General features: G+C 42.5%; 1 protein-coding gene across 5 annotated transcripts in view; it reads left to right on the top strand.

Annotated features, from left to right (window-relative positions):
- Window positions 1–25676, top strand: part of Sox102F (transcription factor Sox102F) — a 220619-nt gene that overhangs the window by 65708 nt on the left and 129235 nt on the right. For 3 of the 5 annotated variants that reach the window (XM_067359227.1, XM_067359231.1, XM_067359228.1), the window contains exons 1-2: window positions 4130–4774; window positions 5215–5312. In XM_067359227.1, coding sequence (XP_067215328.1) covers window positions 4744–4774; window positions 5215–5312 — 129 coding nt within the window. In that variant the 5' untranslated portion in view covers window positions 4130–4743. Of the gene's footprint in view, window positions 1–4129; window positions 4775–5214; window positions 5313–21389; window positions 24088–25676 lie in introns of those variants that run through there. The other 2 variants (XM_067359230.1, XM_012360554.2) reach the window with 2 other exon arrangements.

The raw sequence follows: 25676 nt of genomic DNA on the forward strand, positions 1-25676 counted from the left end.
GTAATTGGTCCGGCTTTATTGGAGCTCTCAGTGTCTCAAAGAGCATCTCGTTCGGTCATCTCCTCTCTGGCTCCGCTTCAGCGTCTCCTGCCGTCCCCCCCCCCTCCTTCCCTCCTCTGCACAGTTCTCTGCCCCTCTGTCTCACGATCTCTTTCCCTATGCTTCTCCGGAATTGCTTCCTCTCGCATTGACTTCACAAACCTCTGTCGCTTCCTCTGCATTCGCGCGCGCGCTCATCGCACAAAATATATACCTATAAGACGCAATGGTACATAATTAAACGATGTATCTCGTCTTTTTATTAGTCCGTTCTGTTGAAACACTCAGCATTCAAACTTATTGTAGCAATTGCGGATTGCTGCTTTTGCAGAGTAATTCATTACTATCACTGTTCTCGTTAATGATAGATTGAGGCGCAGTTTCAGTAGCAAACGCTGTATACAAGATTACATTTCGCAGCGTTTTAATTTTTCGTTATTATACCAGTAATTAAATTATTTTGATCAGATTTTTTTAAATAAAATTTTCTTAAACTGCATTATTAAATCTTAATTTGCCGAATTGGTTCAACATTCAAAATTAACAATACTAACATAATATTCATAGAAGTTCTTGAAATATTTTTATAGGCAAAGTTTTTTGTTTTTAAATAAAAAAATTCCTTCAATTTTTTCTAACTTTCTAGAGCGTTTTAAAACACGACTGACGAAATAAACATCGAAACATCATAGTATGTTTGTCCTTACGGTTTTCTCTTTTTCTCTGTTTCTCTCTCTCTCTCTCTCTCTCTCTCTCTCTCTTTCTCTTTTAAGCAACTGCAGAACGATTCATTCCTCGTTGTTGCGTGAGTGCTAATAGTATGGTGAGAGATGAAATTAATTCCAGCCACGTCCAATCCACTCAATGGCTTCTTACTTTCCGTCGTCTTACGGTCGCGTACAAGTATCGCGAGTTGGGTAATGGCTTGTAAGAGGAAACGCTGAAGATTTATAGGTTGCCACAACGAAAATGTGTGCGAGCCAACAATGAGCCGATACAATATACACACTGAGGGGGTGGCGGCGACGGCGGTTGCCGGTATACATGAACTCCGACAAAAACGCGTACACACAATCGAACTAGTGCGATTGCCGATGTGAGTTTCTTTTCGCGCGACCGTCATGATTAACGATTGAACGCACTCGACTTCCGATTCGAGACACTTCGACATTCCCTGAACGGTGAAGAACGGTTACTTCGCCGCGCTGGTTCTTTCGATCGCGCATTCGATTTTTATTCCCTTTCTTCGCTATCCCTCCCGCATCTGAAATGCTTCGCGCCTTCGTATTCATTGATATATTGCGAGCCATCCATCTCCTGTTTCCGAACAGCGCTCCATTTTTCTACCACGAAGACAAGAAAAGAGAAAAATAAATGCGACTTCTTAAAATGACGTAATATTTGTAATGTTCAAATATCATTGAAATATGCAATACAAATTTTAATTTGGCAGTATTTTTTCTTTTGATTTAGCTAAGCCAGAAATATTAAAATATTTATAAAAATATTACGCACGCACACATAATTAAAATTTCCTAATAGACTCAAATTTTCGTATTTTTTTCGTAATTTACTTTGCCAGCTGTGATTTTTGCCTTAGACTGTTTTGCGTTAGTTCCATCGAAAAATCAATGAATACTGAAAATTTGCACTCATTGTTAAAAATAAAACTCAACCACCATGCTTCATTTACATAAAAATCGTGGATTCACGTCGCGATTTACCGTGCCGCGTACATGAAATGCAAACATAAAATATAATGAACTTGTACCGCAACGCCTTCACGCGTTATAATTACTATAATAAACCGATTATTATCATATTCAACGACCTATTATTTGTTCATTAATTAAATTTGTACATAATTATAACACACATATACATAATTACAAATTATACTTCAATATTTTCCCCTTTTTCCTTGTTTGTGCGTTGTTTTCCGACTTGGTTTGTTTGACTATATTATTACATTACTACGTGAGAAAACAAATCTTAAACAAAAGATACCATTTGATGTTATAGAGATTTTATAGCGATTGCTTTTCTCTGTGATGTTATCTATTAATGTTAACATTTATTTTATGATATCTTCACTTGTTTTCTTGCTTTAATATAGTTAAATAAATGTAAAGTAGTGGGATGAAAGCGTAAGGAGAGAAATAAGAATACAAAATTAAAAACTAAAAAATTAGAAGCAAAAACATGTAAGTTTAACTGCATTTGGAAAACGTATAACATTGTAATATCCCATTTTAGAATTTTAGAATGTCAAAAATTGGATTAAAACTGCACAATTAATCATGCTCGTGGAAGATCATCTAAGCGAGATTAGCAGAAGAATGATGATATTGCTATTAAAAGCTATTCGAACAGTCGGAGATTCGGCGTCTGTATTCTTAGCTCTCTGACAAGTGTGCTCTCACGTTTTGCGACTTATGTTTTATTAATAGTTCTGGCGACTTCGATGCGCTCCGGTAAAATTGGAAATTACTTCTCGCATGCGTATACTGTAAGTCGTTGTTTTGTGATTCTCTCAGGCTTCAATCACGAAATGAATATCTATGTATATTTAAATTCGCTTACAGAGAAGAAATTAACTGTAACATTTTTTGCCCATTAATTATGCCCGCTTTTTAAAAATTATGCTTCAAGTTAAACAAGATTTTTACAACGTGCGTGTTAGCGTAATAAATATTTAAAATGAGCTGTGCTTATTAATTAATCTTTATTAATGTTTAATTATTGAGTATACATCAAAAATACGTATTAATGCATTTTTTAATATTTTTAGATAGCATGTATTGATTTCTTTAATAATGCAAAGTTTAATTTCCAAAATATCACGAATATAATATTATCGAAACTAAATATATTAAAAATATGTCATGCTATAAAAAATCTAAACTTCCATTAGCATATTTTATTATGTAACATAACATAGAACTAAAATCTTTTTTTTATTGTAAATTATATCAAAGGAATTTGCTGAAACAACGAAAACACGAGTATGCACACACGAGTGAACTTAATTAACATGAATTAAATAAGATAAATCTAATTTGCACAAATGACGAACTTGCTGAAAATCATTACAATTGATATATAATCATCGCATGGCCACAAATAGCTCGCGATACAATTGGTTTTCGTGTCGTCAAGTAAATTATGATTCACGAAATTCATATGAAAACGACTTTATATTGTTTTGATAATAATTCGATAGCTCTTCGACAAGATTTTTTCATTTAGAAAAGTTTACTTATTTAAATGATTGAATGCATATTACTCATATTTTTTATTTAAGAAAATACAATTCAACATTCATACAAAATAACAATTTTTTGTTACATTATTTTACAACTTGTATAATTTGCAGTATTTTTTAAAATAAACTTAAACATTCAAACGTAATCGTGAACGTGTGTTATCATCGTATGAATGTGACGTCATGCGATCTACTTAGAAGATCGTAGAACAATGGCAAAGATATTGGACGCGAGCAATCTATCGTTTTGTTTCGCACGCGTTTTTTTTCGCTCGGAGCGAATTCCGGACGCAACAAATCTCGGAATTATCGAATCAAACGGAAGGCAATTGGCGTGGAATATTATTTTAACGCATACGGTCGCGATTACGAGTCTTCCGACATTCGCGTCGATTCTTTGCATCGCATTATTTAAAGCCGCATCGGCTCTTTTCTCGAATTTCTTTAATCATATTTCGTTAGTAATAGGAGTATTGGACAGTATTTCGGACGGTGTCATGCTTCGCGTTATTTATTTGTTAGATATCTCATTTCATGTTTGTCACAATCGACTGTTTTGAAATTGTCGGTTTCTAGGAAGTTCTCCTTCCAGGAAAAATCACGGTCGTTGAAGCGAAGTAAACAAAACTCGCCGGTATAGCGCGTTCAGAAATAAGATAAACATAACAACCAAGCCCGTGATGAAACAATCTAATTGGTGGATTTAAACTCTAGCTTTAGGGAATTATAAGAAATGTTTGTCCAAGAGGACATAATCATTGTGTTTTGTGAACGCGTGATCTGTCGATTGTGACGTCACGCGAGATATCTCGCAATCGCGCTTAGTTCAGTTAGTAGTTCGTAGGACGACGGTGAGAGTGTCGGATGTTGGCGAGTATCGTCCTGCGTTTCGCGCATTTTTCTTTGTTCGAAGTGAGTTCCGCGTGCAACAAATACCGGCATTGTCGAAATTAGACCGCGGACGATCGTCGTGGAGTATCATTTGATGCGCACGATTGCGATTATGAGTTTTTCGGCGTTTGAAAAGTCAATCGTTTTTGCTGTATCATGGCGGACATTATACGTTTCGATAGCATCGGTGTGAAATTGTCTCCGTCTTTCCAATTTTTTAATCGCGCGAGGTCAGTAGTGGCGACAAGCAGTTGTCGCGGAAAGTAAGTGAGTTAACCTATATAGTCGCGGTCCGCGAATCTAATCTAACCTTATTTTTCGACACTCGTAAAGTGAATATTGGTTGTGTCATAATCGAGAATCGTGTCCTAAATCGCGTTATTATTGATTTCGTCTATCGTAAAGTATCATAAGAATGATATTCATGTTTAGCATTTTTTAATTCGGGATGCTATTCTGTCGAATATGTTGAAAGTGCGCGTCGGGAGTGTCGAATTTTAACGACCATATCGTGAATAATAATAAATTTGTATTTAGAATAATAACAAATGATGAATTATACCGCTGAAAAGTTGATAGGTGAGTAAATTTTAAAATTATATTACGATTTATATCAACGGATGTTTTTTTATATAGGTTAGATAGAGAATGATCAATTTCAGAGAGTGGCCAATGGCATTTATAATTATTTATTTATTTCTATCTTTTAATATCATTACAACATTTGCGTTAATTGTGAGCACTACAAGCAAGTTACAATTATTTTCTTTTTTTTTTAATGCAATTTCTCGTTCAATATTCAGTAACACTTAGAATGGCATATCATTAAATCAAACTTATAAAAATTGTTGCTTTCTAATTATATAAATAAACAGATTTTGTGTATAGTTATTTTGTATTATATATAATTCTTATTCATAATTGTTGTGTTGTGAAATTTTTAATTGTCTTGCAAATTACCAACTTGATTTTTAGTGCACATTTAATTACAGCACGATTTTTCTGGTTTTTTTTTACAGATTTCTACCAAATAGTTCTACCAGATTTCTCAGCTGCAGTGTCGACCAGATTCTTCAGCTGTGATGCCGGCCAAATTCTTCGGCTGTATTCTACAACGGTGAGTCTTTATATGCAATACAATTATATTTGTTTCATCATTGAGATTTATTTATAATGCGTCTGCATAATAATTATTTCACCTATATAAAAGCGAACGATCGTTTTGATTATTGCTCAGTATTTTGCTAGAAATAAAGATTTGTCATTTTTAAACTGAAATAGAGAAATCAGATTTTCATAAAAATTGCATAAAAATTATGTTTTACTATTTATACGAACAGCTTCTGTATATAATTATTTTATATATAACTTCTCTTTTTAATTACAATTATAAAACTTTCAATTTTTTTTACAAATTGTCAAATTAATTTTCTATTAAGCATAAAAAGATATTTTTGATAAATAATTATTATGAAATATATTGTGAAATATCTATGTAGCTTCAACTATAGTATGAAATATCTACGTAACTTCAATTATAGTATGAAATATCTATGTAATTTCAATATAGTATGAACATAGTATGATTTTTGTACGGTATAATGCATATTGCCTACACACACACACACACACATCTTCCGCCTAGCAAAATACAATCCGATGTAATAATAAAATGAACATCGTTACGCAAGAGGCGATATCTCCAATCAGTACTGGAGTCGCTAAACATCTACTTGACTTGGGCCATAGAGTCGCTCTCACTCGGCCCAGCTTATCGCTTACATTTCCTATGAAATAAAATGCAATGCAACGTAATTTCACAAACGTCGTCGTTGCTTGCTACATTCATTCGCCGGTCGTGTCACGAAATATCTACCTCGTTGGCGCCGCAATGCCGTTCTCGTGCATATATCACTTCCAGCTAATCCCCGCAGGAAGAATGAACGGGAAACAAAACGGCCGATAAACAGCCAGCGTATTATACGCGGCTGCCGAGGTTATCTATTCGTCTGCACCTTACCGACTCGCGGTTTTTTTTTCAGCTGCGTGTATTTACAATCGAATTACTGCGTCGAAGTGAAAGCTCAAGCGTATCGTGCTGTGCTATTCTTTTTCTAATTGTCTCATTATACTGCCGCCGGACACACGCGGAGATAGAACGGATACTGAAACACAGCGCCGTTGTGATCTCGGAACAATTTTCTCTTCAGCGATCTCCGCGAAACGAATTCTCACGCTTCACGCTCGATATGCATGCGTCGGACGACTCGCCGTTCTCTCCGACTAATAACGCCCGGTACCCGTTTCGTTCGCGTGGTATAAATTAACACTCGCGGCTCACGGTGTATATGCAAAAACTCTCTTCTCTATTCGCGCGACAGTTCACGCTACTCCCGTAAGAATTGCGTAAAACTTTTCACTCTGCTCGCCCACTTGCCTCACTTTCACGCTGCGAGCTTCGCTACCGAATGCGTCGCATCTCCCGCGTGGGCGTTTCGCAATAAGCGACGTCGTTTCGATAACGTTACGCTTGGAATGTCGCGATTCAGGAACTGGGCTGATGCTAATGTATTCGAAATTACACGATACTTTTGTCGGGAATTACATAGATATTTGCATAGCTAGAGACATTTCTTCAAAGCTTAATTTGAATAATCTTTTTGCGTACCTGTTACTTTAAGTATTGACGACATTCCTTTTAAAATATTTCAACACCAACCTCTTGATTATAAAACGGCTAATACTCTCCGAAAGAAATATTCACTCTGCTTTGCAGTAATGTCGACTGAGTTAAAAAATGGTTAGGATTTTAATGAAATACTGATCGTTATGCGATCTCAACGCGTATACAATATCTCGCCGCGTTTCGTTAACGATCTTATTCCGCGACAACATTCTAGCAAAAGCGATGAATCCTGATGAAACGAGGTTTTGCCAGTCGACGGGCTTTCGTTATGCTCACAGTTCTTATGTGCTTTCCCGCGTAAAGTATGCGCCCGGCTAATGGCTCCGCGGCGAACAGATATTGCATGGAGACGCTCGGGTGTCTCGTGGTAAGGTGCCACGGCAGGCAATTAATTCCTCCGGTCTGACTTCCGTATCGAAAAGAGATAAACGCTGGACGCTCTCGGTCGAGACCTTAGGCTCGTATATTACAGCGCGGTTTTGCGAAGTGTTTTTCCGACCAATCGCCGTACGCTAGGATCGCAAGAAGTGCGGTTTCGAGAAAGAGGCGCCCGCAAATTCCACGTCTTTGTTCTGACAATGTAGCATAAGACGCTTAAGAAAATATAATTTGATAAAATTGTGAAGTTTTACATTTTAACATTTTAATAACACAATTATATGCAAATATCTAGTTTTTGTGATTATATATTATTTAAATATTGCATATTAAAGCTTGCATTAATCAATATAATACTTTCGAAAATATTTATCTACTTTGTCCAAATCGCATAATTCACGCGAGTGTAAAATGTTTGTTTATTATAGACCGTGCGGAAAAATTGCAGTATACAAGCTTAAGAAAATTATTCCTCCAACAAAAAGCGAACGATCCATATCACGCATTAATGTAATATAATATATTTTAGTATTAATTACATTAAATTCCCGAGATTCGTGTCCGCCGTCATTTATGCGTTATTTCTGCAACAAAGTACATACACGGTTGAATCGTTGCAGCGTCGTATCTGAACACTCGCGTGCAACCGCGCCTATTTATAATCGCGCGTTCCTTAAACCATAGCCATACCTTTATCCAGATACATTATCCGCCGCGGTACGTGTACCTGTACCTAGTTACTTTGAAAACGTGCTTTTACACGTCACCGGTTAGGATGGTCCGGTTGCAGAACGAGCGGACTGGCGCCAAGTCGATGTCACTACCACATATTTGGCCTCACAAGGACGGCGTGCACGCGCGCGCGCGAGCATCTCTCGCGTACTCGGCCGAACGGCGAATACCTTAGATTCCACGCGGCTAATTAACTTTGCGTTATGGTGAATCTTGAGTTGAATTTAGCCTCGCTGCGCGACCGCGAGAGCGACAATTATCGAGTTTCCTAGATCAACGCGGTGACGCGAAAAAATCGGCGCTCTTCAGAAGTGGCGGCGACGGCATCCGTAATTGCTTCGCTCGCGTAACGTCTTACTCTCGGCGTCGATCTGAATTACTAATCGTCTTGCTTCTTGAACGAATGAACGAGCGAGCGAGCAGGCGAGCAAATAAGCGAACAAACGCGCGAGCAAGTCGGCAACGGTCGAATCACGCGGGAGTCGCTTTTAAGGAGATACGCGTTAGAGGCTCGATGACGGGGCGACAGGCGAAATGGATGGCGCGTAATTGCGTGCCGCGATAGCAGAAGAAAGTAAATTTACGGACGACCCGGTCGTAAATTGCTCGTCGGCGAATTGTGCGGATGGATGTTCGTACGTGAGAGAGGTGCTGGCGCGTCAACGGGGCGATTTAAACGGTGCGAGGTAATTGCTGATTAACGGAGGAGCGCGACCGATTTCTTACTTCATATCGCTCCAATAATTCCGAATAGAAAGGTATAACGCTGACGCGTTCAGTCTATTTCTAGTTTGTTACTCGATTAAATAGGTAATTCAATTTTGTTTTACGTTACCAATGACAGTACGATTATTATTAGGAAGAACTGACAAGAGAGGCTTCACCTGACAGATAAATTACTATTAATACACTTCAACGTCACGTTATTTTTGAGATATCATCGTAAAATAGGAAAAGACGATACAAAAAAGTTCAGAAGATATATCGATACGCCAAGTTGTTTTAATTTTCTTTCAGAAAATTGAAAAGTCACAGATTAGATGATTTGCGATTTAAGAACGTTTCAATTAAAATATGATCTTTTATTTTGTGTGATGTGAGAATGGTTTGACAAGTTCGATATTTAATTATTATACAATAAATAATATTCGATCTTTGATTAGTTTTTTATTTTTCTTGAAAGCTAATGTGCGATAACGGATCTCGAGTGAAAATACGCTTTGATGTTCAAGTATAATTCCGATTCGAAACCTTGTTCTTCCGCGAAGCGCGATCATCACTAACGTACAGGTGGCTCTTAATGGGAGTCAAGGTAAATGCGATGCCGCTTGGCATTCACCTAGGAGATGCGCCCGTGTTTTGCGCGCGCGGAAAATGAGTCGTATGCTCTCTCCGCGCACGCGATATCTTGATCGCGCGCGCGGTGCACTCGAGGCGATTTGCGCGACGCTAAGTGAAAAAAAAGCCAGCGAACGTTAAGATTCGATGTTCTTACCGGGAGCGTCGAACGTCAGTTAAGCGCGAACGAGCGCTTGCGGCGTTCGTGACTAATGTGACATCGTCGTCCCGATTAACATATTAATCGTGCGGTAACAACCATGTGGGTGCCTCGCGCGACTCTTTCGTCCTGAACTCCGAGTAACGAGCGAAAAAATTGCCGACGGCGCATAAATCACCGAGCGATTCTTATTTATTGTGAAGTGGGCGGTTAAGAAGATATGTGTCAGATGCTTTATTACTTGTCAGATTTACGAAGGTTATCGTAGATCCATTAATACGTGATTGACAGTTTAACGATTTAATGTGCAATCTCACGTGCAGACCATCTAGAATTAACACATTGTTCTATAATAGCAAGAAAACTATTTTATATTTTTTTTTATAACTAAATTTTTTATAGGTATATATTGCTTGGTTTTTAATTCGGAAAACTAACGAATTTTTACAAACTAATTTTTGATAGTCAGAAAAAACACACGATAATAGAAATTTGTAATCGAATTCCATAAACAATATTGAGTTTAATTTATAATATGTATAACATTATAACTGTTTATTTATGTGATGATATGCATGCCGTAGGATAATGTCAAACAAAAGATAATAGATGGGACTTGTTTCAACAGAAACATTTATGGTAGCCCTAGGATCACAGCAATTAATATTAATTACTAGAGCGTATTTTAATGTTAATTAATACTGAACCTATTTAATTACGCCTCAGGGCAGATTTCTCGATACGCGCCGTCGATTTGCACTCGTAAAACGGCAATTAATAACGTGAAATGTTTACACCCGATCCGCCACGGTAATACGCGCTCGTTGGTCGCTTTATAAACCGGCTGATTGTTTGTTCCATCCGCGCGAATCATCAACAGAGCAAATTACAATCGAGCAAAATAAAAATTGTTCGCAGTTTCATATCGATGACATACACGACGGACGTATATGTTAAAATAAATCAAAGACACTTATTTGTCTCTCGTCAAGCCTGGAACAATAGAGAATTCCGATTTAGTGATCAGAAAACATCTTCTTCTATATAACTTCTCTCTTTCTCTCTGAATCCGCCTTGTTCTACCACTGAGAACATAATGCCGCGCAGAACAGGTACTCATAACGCCCGGCCAACTTGTTGAGATATAGCCCGGGTAGTGTTTCAATCGCCGGGCCACGACCGTCGACAATGATACGTGCGCGTATGCAAAACGTATTACAATATTGGATACCGGGACTATGCATCACGATAGTCGAAATAAATCACCCGACAACAAGCACCGAGACGCGGCTTAAATAATTTAGTAATTTTTCGATGCTACGTGCCCTTAAGGTCACGACGAGCATCGCGTAAATCCCTTTGGCAATGACTCGTAAGGCTCTTCCTTCCCTCTATTTCTCTTTCTCGCATCCGAGTACTTTGTCGAGTACTGGAAACCGAGGGAAATCGCATGTTTGCTCGAAAAAAGCGCGTATCCCACGTGCTTGTGTCCGCGGTAATAAAGAGTCGTGCTTCGCGTACCGCTGAAACGCTTCCGCAAATCGAGCAACAAAACATTGCGTACCGCCGCGAATATTATGTAAGCGTTTTAGCATGCAAAAATGAAACCTGTCCCTTTGCCTAGTTTACTCCTCGCTCGAGGTTCAAAAGCAACGAGAGAAATTTCTTCTTATTTTCTTTCGGCGAAGAAATTTTAGTTTACAGCATTTCATCCTTTCTGTTCGTATTAAAGTTGGAGATGCATAAGTTTTCGTGTATAGGTTGCTTGCAAAAATACAAGTTGCTATCTGCTTCACCAAATCAATATTTGCGCTTCTTGTTTTTCCTTTCTAAGCATATTTATTAATTTAGCGATAAGACTACTATCGGAAAATTTTGAGAAATGTTCTCTTCAGAAGAGAAATAAAAGAATAAAAATATAAAAACTACATTATCAATTTAATTAAAATAGCGTAGTTACTTTTTTATGTAATTATCATCGTATTATTGTAAAGTAAACAATTCCCGCACTGAAAACCCGCAATTCGCGCGAGATTACACCGACATGAACAACATTGTGTCTAAAGATCACAATGCCACTTGATCCCTCGATCACCACTCACATACATTCATGCGTGTATGTACGCGTTTTGTGCTTTCTCTTTCTCGTTCTCTCTTGCTTTCCTTTTTTTTTCTGTTCTTTTTCTTACTCTCTCTTTTCTCCTCGGTCATAATGGCCAAACATATAATAAAGAGGGCAAAACGCGAGGCCGTGGTACGCGATATGTAGGGCGACTAACAATGGAGCACACCTGAGCATGGGCCGGTGTGTTTGAGGTGGCTTTAGGGAGGTAGAAGGTACCGCATGGTGCACTGGTATGAAATGTAGGGGGGAGAACGAAAAAAAACAGGGCCCGCGGTGAAAGGGGAACGGAACAATGCTTTCAGCCTCTTTTGCTTCTTCTTCTTCTTTTCCTCCTCCTCCTTAACAGCGGCTGATGCTGTCCGTGCACCTTCTTCGATCCCCCTCGTCGACGAGTCCGGGTGCCAGCACGACGCTCTCCGATTTGTTCGCGAAATGCCGAACACAGGCGGTCAGCTGGTATTGTCGTTGCAGCGCAGCGCGGCATTGTCCCAGCGAGCGCGTTCGCGTGTGCGTGACTTGTTTCACTCACGTTCGCGTGTCACTCCCGTAGGTAGCCGCCCATAATTCGGGCTTCGTGGATGCTGCTGTTTTCTGCATGACTAATAGAACTTTCTCCATATATATTTTAATAGTATAATGAACATTTTCATACTTAAAAACACATTAAAAAAAAATTGCTTCAAATTTCCTCGCGTGTGAAATTAGTTCACATAATATCGTCTATACGTACGAACAATTTTTTTTATTAAATTAATTTTGCTCATCTGTGTATATTCTTCACATTGAGAATATTTACTTAACAGCTATATAAGTACAGTACATTTAACTGTGTGATTCTTTAAATGTACTTGGCGTTATGTCTACAATTCTGCTTGACGCCGTTAATAACTTCCCTTTGATCAATTACTTCCCAAGTACTTTCGATATTAATGTTTTCCCACCGCTGCGAGGGATCATTAACCATTGCAGGTTCGCTGCTCTCGACATTAAAACTTAAAACGGCGGTGATATAATTACGAGCAGCGGCTAAGATTTGCTTTCACTGCGAATTTTTATGAATTGCCAACAATATTGGATTAAGGAAAAAAATTGCAGCAGAAACAATATACACGTGTAGCAGAAATAATATTAATATTATATAAAAATATTGCAAAAAATAAGGCACACTGTTAGCAGATTTCATCTTGGATAAGTTTTCTATTATTTATGAATCACAACGCATCGGCATCGCGTCTGTTCTTAATTTCCGTAAATTATATCGATTCTGCCATTAAAGTCGCGGCGAATGAGAGATTATCCACGATGGAATGCTGCAGAAAGAACTTCACACATGCTGAAAAAGCCTGCGCACAGAATTCTCCGGCGAGTCGTATGAAAGGGAATGCACGTAATCTGGAGTGTACGTAGCGAAAGAGGCTTTCACGCGGCATCGGATTATTGCTCGACTAATAGCTGCCATCGACAAAAATGGAACGTTGCCGATGAATCCGAGAGTATTGACTCTCCCATTAAATCATGAAAGATTTCGATTATTAATAACGCAATAAAATCCAAAGATGGATCTAGCTTTTTGATTCTATAAAAATTTAAATTAATTAAAATTGAAATAACAAAATTATCAATTAATCTCTCTCTCTCTCTCTCTCTCTCTCTCTCTCTCTCTCTCTCTCTCTCTCTCTCTCTCTCTCTCTCTCTCTCTCTCTTCCTTTCTCTATCTTTCTCTCTGTTCCCCTTTCTTCGTACGACGTAGATTTTTATCATATTTCTGGAAAACTTCGTTAAATATTGCTTATACAGCTGTCTCTACGCACTCCAAGAATTATGACAACAGTCAAGAGGGAGATAATTAAACCTCCGGGGTCTTAAGTGCCGCTCTTTTCTCCATTCCGCATGTTGTCTCTTCCTTGGTGGTGAGGTTCTATAGTTATTTCCTGCCTGTCCATCCACGCTGACCTTCAAGGCCGACATGGATATGGCATAAATAAGATGAAAAGGCATTTTGTTTCGATTAGTATTCGTCCGTCTCACGTAATTCGAAATAAAAGCGCGTACTGCATCCGGTACTTTTATCGACGGAAGCTGTTACGCCGCGCTGCGGATGCTTTCGAATACAATGAATTCAGATAAGTCGCGTCATGTACGACTCGTAGGTCGAGGGTCAGGCGTCAACTGCGCTTACACTTATAGCGAGTCATGTGTCGGACCGCACAGTAACGGTGCTGGTTAAAAGGCTTTTCAATTCAAGCGTCGTTTATGACAATTCTTTCCTCGTGAATCCTGTTGAAAACGTAGCTTAACAGAGCTTGCGTTTATTCTAACTTGCGGTTACACGACGTTCGATGCACACAGCTTTCAGGGAAAGCTGCGAAGTGCAGCTACGATCGAATCCGGTGACGCGGATCTCGTTGGTGAACAATGAGCACGTTGCGTGCGTCTCTGGTGATGGTACGGTCGTAGCTGATAGTGAAAATCGGGGCAACCTGATCCGAGGGACCAAGGGCCCGCTCTGCTGCATAATAGAGACTGCTCTTAACAATCGCGTAAAAAGACGCCGGGCCGTTTTAGATTGAGGAATATTGGGGCATTGTGAGGCCGCGCGCGGTCGACATGTGCGTCCGTATGTATGCGTGTGTACGGTTACGTGCGTTGACAATGGGAAGCCCAGTGGGTGCGTTAATCCGGCGTGTGTGAGGCTGGACTGTGGGAATATTTCGTGGAGAGAGAGAAAGAGCAGAGAGAGAATCGGTACGGCGGCAGCGGCGGGGAGGGAGGATAAGCGGTCTTGGCTCTATTGTTGCATCTCGGCGATACTATCTGCCGTACACGCGATGCCTCTGTCGGCGAGCCGACAGTGTTGACTCGCGTTTAAAGTCTCGTATACTCGTGTGCGCGCTTCTCTTTCTCTCTCTCTCTCTCTCTTTCTCGCGCGCGCGCGCGCGCGCGCGGGGCTCGGCCGCCAGTAATTGCCGCGAACGACGTACGGACCGACGAGGAGCCGTGCCGGCGATTGCCGCGGACAGGTCTCTCCATTTATCGGAGCTGCGCGGCGCACCTTCATCCGGAACCGATGAACTCATTGTCTACCATAACTCGTAATTCCACCGATGGCTAATAACGGAAGAGAGAGAGGCTCATCGGAAGCGTCACTCGGGTGAAAAGTGGAAGGGAGGTCACGGCGAGCGCGAAGACAATCGGAAGGTGAGCAAAGTCGTGAGTCACTCTCTGGTTGCTTTTCTCATCAACGGATATTACTCGCATTATCGATCAGTAATTTTTCCGCGGCATACTTTTAACTGCACATAGAGTTATTTTCGAAAATTATCGCTGAAAGATATCGTGATTGCAGCAAAGTGATTTTACCACAGCAATTAGCTATCGAGACCGATAGTGAATTATATCGTGACAAATCCAAGTACACGACAGTAATTATTGAATTATATTTAATTAATGATTGACAATAGTGAGTAGTTATTTTCTCTATACATTGTAATTTTTTATCACATTATAATTGACTAAAAACGATTCCATCAGAATTTTGTTAATTTATGATAGAAATTAGATCAACTTTTGTATTTAATTTTTATAAAACAATTGCAGATGATTAAGGAATAAATTACTCTTACATGTTATAAAATTTCGAATATGTTATATATTCAAATACGATAATATAAATCTGGAATATAATTATTTTTGTGCAAAATTTTAATATATGATTTTTTCATCATAATTTATGAAATCGCGAAAGTAGCTGTTTGTGGAAGTACTTTGTGTTGCAAGAACGAATCTCTGTTCCTTTTTTCCTTACTGTTAGCAATTCTTTCCTCTCTTCCTCGATGCCGCGTTTTCTTATCGGGGGTTGCAATTTCATCCTTTCGGTCGAGTGGTTTCGAAATTCCAGCTCTGACGGGCGACACCCAACGAGGTCTGCGCGTCCGTTAAGAGTCCCCGTTCTAATCTCGAGAGCGGATATCGAGTCGGTGTACTATGTCGCCGGTGATCGGTCAGGGGATCGCTCTCTTGGAAAAGTGGCCGGGCATTTTTGTAGTCGCTGAACGTGGGAATGATTTTGAGACGGGCGCAGTGAGAGAGGGCACGGGCGAAGATGGAACGAGAAGGACGAGGGGGCATCTGGATGCCTCCCCGAGAGCCAGTCTTCTTGATGCGCGAGCGCGCGGAACGGACGAACGCACAGATACGAGCGGTGCACACATTCGAGCGCCTACGAGAACGCTCACGATGCAACACACGTGTCGCCCCGTGTATGCACGCTCATGCAGTTTGTAACGCGCGGAACAGGTATTCCCCCATTGAAATAAGGTAACGTCGCGAATATGAAATATACCCCCTTGTACAACTTGATAATCCGTGGTTACCATAAATCCTGAGTGATTATCCGCGTGTCTATTTATAAGCCTCGTGGCGTCGCCCTCACCTCCGCGAGCTCACCCTCCCTGCCCCCACTGCGTACCACGCATCTCCCCTTCTGCCTACCTCTTTTCTCTTTCTTCGGTTATTCTCTCGGCATTCTCGTTCTTCCCGACGAGGCCGTGCGGTGCCCCGAAAGGGCTCTCGTCCGTACGTACGTGTATGTCATGGCTTTTCATGGTGCGCGTAAAGCCCTTCGGAGATACGCCCGATAGGATTAATCGGCTTACGACAAGAACCGCGCTTTCGCGTCGAAGAGCGAGAATGATTTGTTGCTGAACCGTTTGTCTGCACCTGCGACAAAAGTGTTGATCGGATGGGCGAAAGCATAACGCGTTATCTCGCGAAGAAATCGTAATAAGCGGCGAGAAATAATGGAATTGCGGCCATTGTTTTTATCCTTTTCGCACAACGATGCGGTAGATAAACGAGAAGCGCATATAAATATGCTCGAGATTAATTATAGAGAACGAGAATGAATTTATAGTATGAAGACAACTAAGCGGAGCTGCGAGACGAATATAAGTCGTAGCGCGAGCGCGCAATCTAGCATTCGTGGGTCTGAAGAAAATACAAGAAAATGTATTGAGTCAGAAGATAATAAATAATTCAGTTTGATATACGAGCTCCAATATCGCGAGATCTTACCGCGTGCCGTCCGTACACGGATATCTGCGAGTGGGTTGTCGCATTTTGCCTCGTAGACAGATACGTGCATATCGATCATTCTGGATGCATTGACAGCTTCATTCGAGAGCATATTCCGCGGAATTACACCTCCGCATCCGAGCCTCTTGCTCCCCTTGCAAGATTTCAGAACGTATTAAAATTCTCTTCTCTTCCATAAGTCATGTAATGTCACTATCTCATCAGTATCGCAACTGCGACAGCACATATTGAGTTCAATGTCATCATTATTCGCTATATCTTTTCTCTTTGCTTAAAGACGCAGAAAATGTAGTCATTCAAAATTTATATAATTTTCAATTACAATAATTATTTTTTTTTATACAATTATTAACTGTCGCATGCTTGATAAAATTAAAATAGTAAAATGCTTGGTAAAATTTTTTTTTATAAGAGCAAGAAATACTTGACGCTATTACGATAATGCGAATCAGAGAAATTTTATAGAGAAAAGAAAGAGAAAGTTGTGTCATGTTATGTGGCATTTGATACATGCGATACAAAAGTCTGGTTCTCCATCCGAGTGTTACCGAGTCTTTTACGTTTATAGAAAATTACAATATCTAACGCTTTCACTGAGGCTGTAAATAAAGGAAAAGTTAATGTAAATTATCAAGTTAATTTGTTTTTGTATTAATGAATATTTTCTAAAGCGTATCGAGAGAACCATTCCGGATATTGTAACGCGAATTTCAAATAACTACAGATAGCAGAAAGCGAGAGAGGTAATCGAACGTCGATTTATCTTGAGTAACGCTCAGCATGGAGAATGATTTTCGGCTGAAGAGGTCAATGGTGAGAGAAGGCGAGGGAAACCGGGAGTGTAACGTCGTCGCCACAGGCACTGCGGCGAGCTATTAAAAACCCGAGTTATGAATGAAAGCCGGGCTGAAATAGAATGGCATGCCGGGTCCCGCCCACAGGAACAGGTACGAGCACCATGACTACACACAGCTCCGGCTAAGTCCAGTGTCAAAAGATTCCCGAATAGCTACAGACGATCACTGAGTGATGCGCGGGTCATCGCCGCGCGCGCGCAAAACCGGTAGTCGAATCTTCCGGTAATTTAATTACTATGCACATGTCAAAATCAACTTGTTCACGCCAATACTCGTATGTTGCTGGAACTCCATAAAAAGAGACAACAAGAGAGGTGTTTGCATAGGCAATTCATCGACGTGTTAAGAGTTTTTATACGCTTCTCGTTGTTTAATATTCTTCTTCTCCAAGTAGGCACATTTGTACAGCGGATTTGTAAAGAATTTTTTACTAACGTAACGCATGGCGCAAAATCTAAATAAATTCAGCAATTGATTGTGTTGTAACTTTATTATGCAATATATTAAACAACATTTTGCTTCGATAAATAATGTAAGGAAATCGCGATTTCGATCGACCGAAATTTGATGCTAAGGGTTTTCGGAAGGGACGCGATGCCCCGGCTGGCTATCTGTCACATTCTTGATGTCAGCAGTCGGTATCCGAAGGACCGGTGCTCCGCCAAGCGCCCTGACGATTCAATTAGGATTCAGGCATGCAGCGAAGGTCCGGATTTCTCCTCGCCTCCTGTTCCCCTTACCACCTTTCTTTCGGTGGTATAATCGATCGCCGATTTCACGAGAGATCCGACGCTCGCGTGGCCGTTGATATATGAAGTTTAGGAACCAGATGCGAGCGCGCGGCCCGCGCGTCCGCGAGGTATCAATGGATCTCTACATTCAAAATGCAGTCCAAGCGACAATATAACAAGTCGCATCGGGAATAAGTGACTGCTTGGTATCGCCGGTCATTAATTAAACGTAATCCAATCAACATACGCACGCGATCTTTTTTTAATAATATAATTTACTATCAGGCAGCTTACAGTTAACGTAAATTTTTTTTAATACGATTTATATGTCTGTCGCGATGAAACGCGAATAATTTCGGCGAGACGCGACGAGAAATTCGGATTTAATTGTTCGGCGTCGCCGAATTATCTCAAGATGCTATAATTTCCGCGCGAACAATGTCCGCCACGGGGACCGCCGCTGCGTTTAATCAATCGCGAGAAGCGAGCCCAGTCGTTATACTACGTCGCGCACACAGACGACTTGCCGGCGAGACTAAGGAAGTGGGACCGAAGCATCGGACCAAGGGCTGAAAGCCTCGATGAAGCCATCGCCGAGAAGCGTCGCGGGGACAATGGAGCAATCAATAGGGTAATGTGAGGACACTTTATCGAATTATCGATGCGGTCGACACTGGCGTACCTACGGTCAATGGACACGGGTACCCTGCTTTTCGAACGAACCCTTACTCGCCTCGCCGTCTCCCCCTCCTCTCACTGTCTCTCTTTCGCTCGCGTCTGTCTTTCTGCCTTGCTCGCTCTGGTCACCCCGTAGTCCTCTCTTTGCCGCTTTCAATCTGTCTATCCGTGTCTCTTTCTCGCTGGTTCCCGTCAATGTTCGGCGACTGATAGAGCCGGAGCATCCGCGCCGTAACAAGCTCAGTCGCCCTTGACACTTTGGGCCGTTAATGTCCAAGAGGCACGCGATAAATCCGGCCCCGAACGTAAGGCGTATTTCTATCTTACCGCAGTGCTATCCCGGGAGTGTCCTTCGGTGCAAGGAGCGAGTGCCTCCGCGGCGTATGTCATCTCTCACACTCGCTAAAGATACTGGTTTGTACACTCGTCTCATTTCTGTACAATGTAGGCAACTTACGATCCATGCAAACAGACTGCAAAGTGAAAAAAATCTTTTTTTCTCGCTCTCTGTGATAAAACAAAGATAATTGATATCTAATCGTTGTATGCGATGCAAGTCAAATAATAAAATCGATCGACCACGAAGCTCTCTATCGCGAGATTTACTGTGTTTACATATCCTTGGCGATAATTTCTAGAATGCCAATACATAAATCTGCTCGTCCAATTGGATGGGAAATCCGTAATACAGAAGAAACGCAGACGACAACGCGCAGTTAGAAAATCCGGTCGTGAGTGGGCTTCGCGCCCGAGCGGTGGACGTTTAACAGGGACGGTGGTGGGCCGATATTTTTACGCGGACTCGGTCACATATTTCATGTCAGTTTGACTGGGGATTTTTCCTTCACATCTTTGTATCGAATATCGTTGCGACGCGCGCGCGCGCGCGCGCGCGCGCCCGTATATATACACGCGCTTGTAATTGCCGCGGCCGGTCTTCGGCAACTCTTATCTCCTCCGCCTGGCCTGCTAGCAACGAGTCGCGTCGCGTCGCGTCGCATCGCGCCGTGTCGTGTCGGTCCTGTGAAGCATGCCCGATTGACCGCGTGTGAGAACACGATATCGCACGAATGAGTTATGATCCCTATTCGAGGATTTGCATACCGATTCATTATGCGCCGGTGGAACTCAAAATTGGAACGCAACGTGGCGCAACAGATCGCGCGCTGCATGGGACGTCGAAGGAGGGCGGCAGCAGAAACGATAAATCAAAGGCCTCCTGCCCCGCGTGTCTCCCCTCCCCCCCTCCCCCCCCCACCCCCCCACCGCGCTTCAGGTCTCCCTTTTCGCGAAGCGCATGCAAATCGTACTCGCCTTAATGGCGAACGATGCAACAGTCCGGCGAAAGAAAGAACGGTTCCACGTCTCTTTCACGCGTCCTCCGTGAAACTTTCCGCGTGTGAGTTTTGAATGCGCGAACTCGCGCGTTGTATCGCTCGTCGAAGGCCGTGCGCACAGATGTACTAAATTGCGTACAAACAAATCACTTTGGCACGATCGACATGCGCAAACACAGTTGTGTAATGCTTCGGCGTTGAGTAATTCGATTTATGTAACGGTAGTGCTATTGTCGTCGCGCGTTGTTTTGCGACTCGGGCTTGTCGAGGAATACTTAACGATTATTAGAGTATTGCTGTCATCATTTTTCAATTAAGAAGATTAATATCGCAGCTCTTCCATTTTTTCTCGATGTTTTTTTAAGTCATGCATATACGTTATATTCTTAGCAGTGAAGAATCGTAGAAAAATTACGATAAGATAAAGGCTTCAGTTATTATTATAATTTTTCAACAGTGAACTTTTATTTATTTCCTAGTATTTATCTTTTGAGATTTTTTTCTTGTGAAGTACTCGGAAAAAACAGGAAAAAATGAAGTACGAAAAAAAGCAATGAGGAGAGAAGCGGCTTCGAAAGACGAATGAACGGATTGTCTGAGATAAGAGGAGATGACAGGTGAGGTACGTGGGCGGAGGCGGGACAGATAGGTCGATCTGGGTATACATGATGCTACCCACGTTGATATTCTTACAGCTATATTATCTCTTTTCCTTTTAATTCTTTAACAGTAATGTTCGTGTAGTTTATTTAATCGTAGAGAAATCTGTAGGAAAGATTGTAAAGTGCACAGCTGTATATATTGTACAACATCTTTCTTGTAATTACATAACACTTATTTATAATTTTCTAAATTTAAAACAAATTTTTTAGAGTTCAGAAGTGGAATATATAAATTTTTAATTTGCACTCACGCTGTTAGCATAGTTCTTATGCTAGAAGTGAATCAATCGAGATTACGACGAAACGATCGTTGATTATAGTTGCTTAGAATATTTATTCTGACTTTTTTTTTTGTACGATACAATCGTGCCGCGCTAATACCGATCGATATATGAAAAGCGCCCGGTCGATGAGTAACATTTGTAAATAATTCGTCATCCTGGCCTAAATGACTCTTATTCCCGAAGAAATGTAGCAGGCAGGTAGCGCAAATAAGGGCGGGGGGGGGGGGGCAGACAATCGCCCGTGCGACTGCGTTAAAGCGCGCGTATCCGCGGCTAAAACAGCAACAGCAGCAGCATCGGCAGCAGCACCGGGAGTAAGCAGAAGCAGCAACGGACACCCCTCCATGACTGTAGGCTGTTTCTCCTTTCGTCTCTTCTCTCGCGCTAGTCACTCTTTTCTCTTACCTCCTTCTCGCCAGTGGTTAGTCCCCGGCTCCCTCTTTTCTCCGTGCTCCTCTCTCTCCCTCACGGCCCGGTTCCACGTCTCTTTCACTCTACCCCATCCCCCTGATCTCGCACTGTCTCGCTCTTTCTGCCTTCTCTCCCGAGTCTCTTTAGTTTTGTGCGCTACCTGCCTACCTTGTGGCTCGCTCGTATCGTATCGTATGTAAGTGAAGCGAGGTGCCGCGGTGCGCGAGCGGGACGAGGCGAGGTTGGAGCTCTCCGAGAGACGACGGGTTACCTGTGTGCGGCACGGCATGGCGTTGTCTCCTCGCGTGTAGGCACACGGCCCTCTCACGCATATGTACGCACATCGCGCGAGCGGGGGAACACTGAGAGCATTCGCGCGAAAGAGACGGCATGCCGAAGTGTACGTACACCGGGCGCCCGTACACCAGGCCAGCATCCGACGCATACAGGTGCGTAAACGCGCGAGAGAGCACACCGCCGATTCCGCCGCAGCTTCGCGATCGCGAGAGCGTAGGTACATTGTACACGCGCGTGTATATATACGACAAAGACAAGGAAAGAGAGAGAGAAAGAGAGAAAAAGCCCACGCGTGTCCGCGTATGTATGTGTTTGGTACCGCTTGCGATTGTGTGCGCGGCCGGTGCACAAGAGCGTGGGCTCCCCTCCCTCCGGAGCCACACTCCACCTCCTCCTACCTCTCGGTCTCTACCTCCTTCTTCTACCTGCCGGCTCGACCGACACACATGTGTATGTGTACCTTGGTCTTCAGTGTAAGATCTGAACCAGCGGAGAACGCACGCTATTGTTATATCATTATCATTGTCATCGTCCGTGGTCGCTCGTTCGCGCCGTCCGGTGTGCCGTGAACATTTCGCGTCGACGCTCGTGTGGTACGCCGCGAGGGTGGCCGAGACGAAAATCATCCCGATCGGATGTGCGATCGGTCACGCGTGTATGTATCGATGCCGCCGGTGTAAACGAGAGAAACGCCCGGAACGTACGAAACCGCGTGAACGAGACGCGCGGGATTCGTTGCGTCCCTTCGCGGCCGGTATTCTGCAGAATCGAAAGACGATGGCGCGCGCACTGATACCGCGCTCTTTGACAGTAAGGCGCGCACGAGACAGTGCGATGTAAACACGTGGGAAATCGCGTCCGTCAATTGACGTCATTGTCGTCATCGTCGTCGTTAATCTCGTAATTTTCATTGAATTGCCGAGGATCATCCGCGACTGGATCTTCCTTCCAGATTTTGTTCCGAGTTTAAGAAGTCTGTAGATCCATTGTAAAAAAAAAAAAAAAAAAAAAAGATTGTCAAGGAAAATCAAACGCTCATCGTTCGTATTGAAAAAGTTCGCACGATGATCGCGGTCTGAAACGTCTGTCATCGATCGACGTTGAGTTTGTAAGTTGGAGTGGCTCTTAATCGACAACGGTCGCACGCAATCGATCAAGACGGAGTAGACCAGGATCAAGAGGATCCGATGACGGGGAGGAAGCGGGGGAGACTTCGAATCTCGATGGACGAAAAGGGAAGGATAGGCTGGCAGGAAACTAGGGGTGACGCTTAATTAAAGCGATTAGACTTTGGGGTTAATTGTTCTGGAACGTCAAACTCTTACATGATCCGACATTGGTGCCGCCGCCGCGCTTGTTATCGTCACATCCCTTGGCAGGACTGAAAGGGCTAACGATCCACGACCGGGCCAATCTGATGAGCCTCGAATTGTCGTTGTCGCTTAAGCGAGGCTAACCAGAAAAGATTGTTTGATCAAAGACGAGACCTCGGCGTATATCCGAAAGTTTTTACGCTTACCGCCTGTTCATTACGACGCCGTTGGCTTTGACAACTGTTAAGAATAAATTTGATTTTAGTGACAAAACGCTGCCAGTTTTCTGCAAGAATTTTTTTCATAGTGATCTTGCCTGTGTGATCGCAATATTTAATTTTCTTTTTTTGTTTACTTGTTATTTTCTCTTGTACCAGTGATTGAATCGAATCGTTAGCAAGCCTCTCGTGGTTTTGCTGTAGCCATTTTCGAACGCGGGGGCCCGACTTGACGTACTGCGTGATCGATATGATCTCGATGATTGCTCAATTAGTTTTAAACGTGAGTAAATAAAGTGTACCGTGAAAGATTCGTCCGGTTCGGCCGGCATTTTTTGTGACCGCGCGTGATTAGTGCGAGGTATCTCTCTCTGATCGCCGAGCGGAAACGTGGACCATTTAGTGTGGGTGAAACACCTTGACGACAGTGCGGGAGCTTAAAATCTCGTGTCAGGTGCCATCGGAAAGAAACAGCCATTGCAAGCTAGTGCGTTCCACTAGGAATCGATTATGCGAGCGAGTAATCGTGATGACGAGTGATTCGCGCGATCGACGTCTCGTTTGTCCGGAAGCAACCGGTCGAAATTGACGGTAAGTTGCAACGTTTTGCCACCGCGCTCGTGTTGAAAAGTATCCGCTTTTGTAGAAAAATTTCCGCCTTTTCGCCTGTTCGCGAACTCTTCGCAGTAATCACAGTCTTCGCAACATATATTTTAGACTCCTCTTTTCGCGAGCGAGATCATTGCGCGATTTCGTACGCGAGTAGTAATTCTCACCGCGTGCTACCGCTTCGTTAAAAACATGTTATACGTGCAAGATAAATAGATATGTGGGGTTACAGGTGGAGAATTAATCTTTAGCAGACGTTAATAAGAATCTTTAAGTCATTACGACAGAAATATCTTGACTTGTGATCGCGAAGGATTAAGAAAGCGGTCTCAAAAATGTCAATTAGGCGCGAGAGCAATTCGCGACATTCGCGGAACCGGCAGATGCAGTTGATCTCGCGTCTCGCGGCGTCTCATGGTTTCTTCTGCGCAATCGTGAGCGCGGATTCTCAGGCGAACACGCGGGCAAATGGAACGATAAATCCTTCGATTGTCGAACGTCGATAATCGTTCGGCTGCGCGCTTCGCCGTAGAAACAGTGCAGGAGGTGAACATTGTCCAACGCGACCGGTTATCACGCGCATGTGATCGCGACAGCGACCCGGTTGATTCTCGCCGCCAGTTGCAAGTAGGAAAAATCGCGCTCTCGCTACGTCGCGCTCGGTCACGTTTGCAATGCAATGTCTCGCCGCGGATGTCGATCGACTGTCCGCGGGAGCTCTTTTGGCGCTCGTCGATTCGTCGAAACTCGTGCACATTACCCGAGTGATCAGTTAAGCACTCGTGATCGCGGAATTTGCTCGCAAAACGCGCTCGTTCGTCCCTTCCAGGGCGGAGACTCGTTTCTTGTTTTGATAGATTGTCCATAATAGGATCCGGCGCGATACGCTATTTATTTTAATTAAAGACGCAAGAAAAATCAAACGATCGTTGGCTACCACGTACGGAACAATCGTCAATGAGAGTGGCGGCTGCGATCGCGGCGGCACGCTTCACGTAAGGCACCGATGCATCGCGACACGTTCGACTTTCTCGGATTGTGCGTGTTTATTTTTCGCACAGTCGCCTCTCGCTCATAGACGTGCAGAAAAGAAATCGCTTGATTATTGCGCCAATCCTCGGAAGATTGTTTCTGTCGGCGCACATAATAGTTTCTTTGAAGGGATCTGTAAAAGTTCCGAGTATCTTTTACGTCGCTCTACATTTTTCTACGTAGTTTTATCAATATTGGTGTGTCGTTATCGTTACATAAAGCGCGTGAGGTTTTATCTTCTTCCGATGCGTTCGGTAACGATCTAAAAGTATGGACATGAAAGATTTCTAATGAGCGAACGGCTGAGTAGAAATTATGATTTTATTGATTGTTGTAATGGGGTCCGATGTGAGAAAACGTATATCTTGCTGCGTGATTGCATTTTACGATCTTGACGCAATAAATTATTAATCAAAGCATTTAATTATATGTTTCTAATGCAACTAGAGGAATTTCTCAACCTAACGGTCACTGAAAGTCATCTATAGTCCGTGTATTATTATCCTCAATTACGCGGATACCCTGGATACACAATGTGC

The sequence above is a fragment of the Linepithema humile genome, chromosome 7 (genome assembly GCF_040581485.1).
Source record: "Linepithema humile isolate Giens D197 chromosome 7, Lhum_UNIL_v1.0, whole genome shotgun sequence".
In the NCBI taxonomy this organism is placed as follows: Eukaryota; Metazoa; Arthropoda; class Insecta; order Hymenoptera; family Formicidae; genus Linepithema; species Linepithema humile.